This window comes from Nanorana parkeri, unplaced genomic scaffold, assembly GCF_000935625.1.
Source record: "Nanorana parkeri isolate BGI_ZX_2015 unplaced genomic scaffold, ASM93562v1 scaffold1381, whole genome shotgun sequence".
Lineage (NCBI taxonomy): Eukaryota > Metazoa > Chordata > Amphibia > Anura > Dicroglossidae > Nanorana > Nanorana parkeri.
The window spans coordinates 222627-227143 of record NW_017307649.1 but is presented as its reverse complement, the minus strand read 5'-3'; the positions used below and the strand labels follow the sequence as shown (position 1 = coordinate 227143).

General features: G+C 42.5%; 1 protein-coding gene across 1 annotated transcript in view; it reads left to right on the top strand.

Annotated features, from left to right (window-relative positions):
• The window catches only part of HECTD4 (HECT domain E3 ubiquitin protein ligase 4), a 130755-nt gene that overhangs the window by 37513 nt on the left and 88725 nt on the right, over positions 1-4517 (top strand). The window contains exons 7-9 of the mRNA XM_018569713.1: positions 848-1018; positions 1854-2046; positions 2783-2944. Of these exons, the coding sequence (XP_018425215.1) occupies positions 848-1018; positions 1854-2046; positions 2783-2944 (526 nt within the window). The remainder of the gene's footprint in view (positions 1-847; positions 1019-1853; positions 2047-2782; positions 2945-4517) is intronic.

The following is a 4517-nucleotide window of genomic DNA, read 5'->3' as shown; positions in this document are numbered from 1 at the left end:
CCCCCCCCCCCCGTTACAGCATGTGTATATTAGGCTGAAGTTTTCATTTGCATCATTTAAAGAGGAACTGAACTGTGGAAGCTGTGCCCTGCAGCTGTACTTTTCCCTTTACTGACTTACTATGCCTTGTTCTGCAGTGTGTCTCTGTGTGCAGGCAGCCATCTTGGTAGAAGCAGGACTTTTCTTCCTTGTGTCAAAGCCTCCAGCAAGGAGAACAGGGAGCAGCCCACTAGTGATACCTCCAGATTGCAGTCTCCAGATCTCCAAATCTCCAGAGACTAGCAGTCAGAAGCAGCAATGCCTCAAGGGTTTCGTTCAACTTTATTTTTTTTATTTTTAGTACTGCTTCCTTAGGTTTCAATACGGTATTAATGTACTTCTTTCCCAGGAAAGTCAAAGCAATCCATAGGTGCTGGACCAGGCCCACCACAACCACCAGTCACCTTGTGCACAGAGCCTTCTCCCCAGCATTTAGTTAGGGGTTCTGTCCTAAAGGCAGGATGGTCTGACCATCAGACTGGAAGCTCGTTTTCTCCCATGGCAACTGAGTCATTGGGAGACCATCAGGGTAATGTTTGCCCACAACTCATGCCAACCACCAAAAAAAAAAGCGCTTCATTAAAAGTGCAAATTTCACTGCAGATATTCACCTATGAGGCTGTTGGCACAGGAGTGCTTAGGCACTGCTATATTTCAGAAGGAATCTGAGACAATGTACGTTTTCAGTGTGCTTCCTAAGTAATTACATTTCTAGATGTTCCCTATAACATTGCAGATTTTCACTTTTTGAGTTCAGGTGCACTTTAACTTCTTGACCTTAAATCAGCTTTGTTTTGTTTTATTGCAGATCACTCAGATAATCACAATGCCAGCCAATCATTTTCCTGTTGGTAGCAACATGACCACCGTGCACCTTTCTTCTGATGGCACTTACTTTTATTGGATATGGTCTCCAGCAAGTCTAAATGAGAAGACTCCTAAGGGTCATTCTGTTTTTATGGACATCTTTGAATTAAATGTAAGATGTAATTTTGTTTTTTCTTTTTAAGGTTGGTGACTTCACCCATATTCAGTTTAGGTCTGTGAGTGTCAATTGGTTAGAATCTAGAGAAACCCGATCACAAGGAGATGCACACACAAATTTTTTATGTATATGTAATATACATCTATATAAATATATATAATTTTATGCTCAGTGGACTGAAATCATTTTATGGTGTGTACAAAAATCGTATTTCATCTATCATCCATTGATGGATAAAGCTTGATAGTAAAAAAAAAAAAAAACCTAGAGACTTCACAAAACAGTCAAACTGTTGGATGTGCATACCCAAACAACACAGGTGATCAACCCAAAATAAAAGTATCCAAAAAAATCAAGGCCATGGAATGCCTGCATGCAGAACTTTTGGAGAAAAAATAGCATCTCCTGAGGCAGACACAACAATCTTGGGCTTAGGGCCCATTCACACCATCACTGTTCCTTGCAATAAACGCACGCTACTGGGCAATGCACCTACTGTGTGTTACAGTGCTGGAGGTGTGTTGTGTTGCCATTCAATTGAATGGCACCTCCAGCTGCAATGCGCTCGACCACACAGCAACATGCGATACTGCAATACCATGCATTACAGTGCGTCTATCCATCCTCCTAAGGACACTATGCAAAACTGAGCAGGAGTTATAGCCTTAAAGGGGCATGCTTTCAGTTTTCAGTGCCTAGTGTCCATTTCTCCTGTAGGTGGCAGTATAACCCTAAGTTTCTTACCATCAAGCTGTGTTCGTCAGTGGATGAATAGAGAGAGAGAGAGAGAGAATTTGACTTCTAATAACTTTGTGTATTTATACCTTAGGGAGAAAATGGAGTGTACATGGCAAGCTCTCTTCATGAGCGCATCATACTGATGAGGAAAGAGGGCGAATCAGCAAAAAGTATTAATGAAATGCTCCTCAGTCGATTGTCCAGATACAGAGCTTCTCCATCTGCAACCCTTGCTGCTCTGACAGGATCAACAATCTCAAATACTCTGAAAGAGGACCAAACTGGTGAGTACAATAAAGCCAATGCTTGTGGTTTAACACTATAGTTACAGTATACTAATATATTTCTAAGGGTTTTGGAGAAGTTGTCCCCTGGTTTAATAAACATCATTCCGGGATATAATGATCATGGACATTTTACAATACAGGCCCTGTTCAGTTTGGTAGCTCTCCCACATCTTATCCACAGAATTTCTGTCTCATTATATACAAACATCAGTCCTTTTGTACAAGCATTGACTGTACTTCAGTAGCCTGTGCTCATGTTTAGGGGCGGATAAATTGTGTTTGCTGCACCTCTAATAGTGTCTTGATAAAGCCATGCAGTCCATGGTTTTAGTGTGATGGGTTGATGAGGACTTTGACCCCCGCCATTCATCCTACTATCCTAGAAGACATGTGCTTGATAACTAATAAACTCTGTAAAGGTTAACCCAGTTCAAGGCCTACCAAGTGCAAGACCTTCCTTGCTGACCAGTTTGCTACAGTGTTTGTAGTGCAGTTAGGTGTTTCCAGTCTGTTGATGCTACAAGAAAATATTGGCAATAATGGCTGTATTTCTACATGTAGCCACTTGAGCGACATAATCTCCTATAGCAAAAAAAACAACAAAACTCTTATAAATGGTTTAGCTGCTTCTTAGTAATAATAAGTATCATAGTCTCCTTCACATTGTAGAAAAATACAATTTTTCAAATGTCTGTTGGAATGTAAAATGATCTTGTATAACTTTTTGTTATAGCTGCAAACACAAGCTGTGGCCTTCCACTGAAAATGTTAAGAAAGACTCCTATGTACACATGCGGCACCTATTTGGTACTTATAGTACCTCCCCCAGGAGGATCCGGCAGTTCTGCAACCAGGTCTCTGTTCGGTGGAACTACTGGCTTATCGTCTCTAAAAAGTAAGTAGCAATAAGATGTTATAATGCTTCTAGATACATCGGCTGTCTTCCTGTCATTTTGGTGTATTTAGTACACACATTAGGAGTTCTGACTTTGCTAATGTGCATTTTTGATCTAGTTCAGTGTATTCAGAGAAAGACGGAGACAGACAGGAAGCTTGCATTTCAGAAGGTGGCAGCCTCCATATTTCTCAGACTACAAGTGCTTAGTAAAGAGCTTTGCACTGATTTTTATTTACATGGCCAGATATTCAAATAATAATTTTTGAATCTTTTTTTTAATGTTTTTCTCATATGTTCATTACAAGATATATATGAGCCTAATATTGGAGCTAGGAAAACCAAGTCTGTGTAAGCTCCGCGACACACTTTAGTTGTAGTTTACACAGGGCTGAGAATGGCCTTACCACTCCATGTGGCAGTGCTAGGTCAACCACCACGCACCAGTGCTGTGACATGAGGAAGGGAAGCGAGTCACTAGCTCCTCCGTATACTTGGAGGTACTGGATATTTTCTTTGCTTCCTGCATGGACAAAGCATAAGTTTGATTCAAAGTAGTTATAAACTCTCCAACTTTTTTCAATAGTGAATCCAGATCAAACAAATATTCTTTGCTAAGCATTTCCTCGTGTTTCAGAACAGCTGGTTCCAACTCACTCTCCTCCGCTTCCCTGAACTACCTGTCCAGTACAAGATCATGAGGGACAGAGCAATCTCCAGCAGCTGTCCATTAGCTTGGAGAAGAGAGGAGCTGGTAGCAGGAGAGTGGTTTGCCTTGCTGTGCCTGTGTTTGGGGAGACACACTGCTTCCTAGCACACACAGGGGCGGCTCCATAGGACCCTTGCAAGGAAAAGGAGCCACCCTCAAACAGGCTGTCGAGGTCAGCTGATTCTGCAGGAAACTAAAACTTTAAACATCATGGAGCAGCATTCATTGGAATGTAATTAGCTTTTGAAGTAGCTTAAAAGCCTTTTGACTTTAACCACTTCCGGGCCGCAATACGTCTATAGACGGCGGCCCTTTGAAGTGGTTAAAACAAGAACACTGCTGCTGCAGCAGCCGTGTTCTTGGTACCGCTTCTAACAGCAGGCGATTGCTGTTAATTTACAAGCGATCCGGCGTCTGTACAGGCCCCCCCGCCGCCTTCCCCGGGAGCGGCTCGGCGGGTCTCCCCGAAGTGATCTGAGAGAGATTCAGCGGCTTCTAGCCGCTGATCTCTCCTCCGATCACTGGACCCGGAAGTGATGTGTATTACATCACTTCCGGTGTCACTGTACACAGTCTCCGGCTCTTAGAGCCAGGAGATGAAGCTGGGTAAGCAGATCTCTGCTTCCTCAGCTTCTTTGGGGGCCCTGGGTGACAGGGGTCTGCAAGACCCCTGATGTCTTCATAAAGAGGACCTGTCACACCCTATCTGCTATTACATAGGGTGCTTGTTAGCTCCCTATGTAATAGCAACAGGGTTATTGGAAATAAAATAAAGTGTTAAAAACTTTTAAAAATTAAAGTAACATATAAGAAAAATTCAAAAATGCCAAAAACTTTTTTTTAAGACCCCCCCCCCCCCCCCCC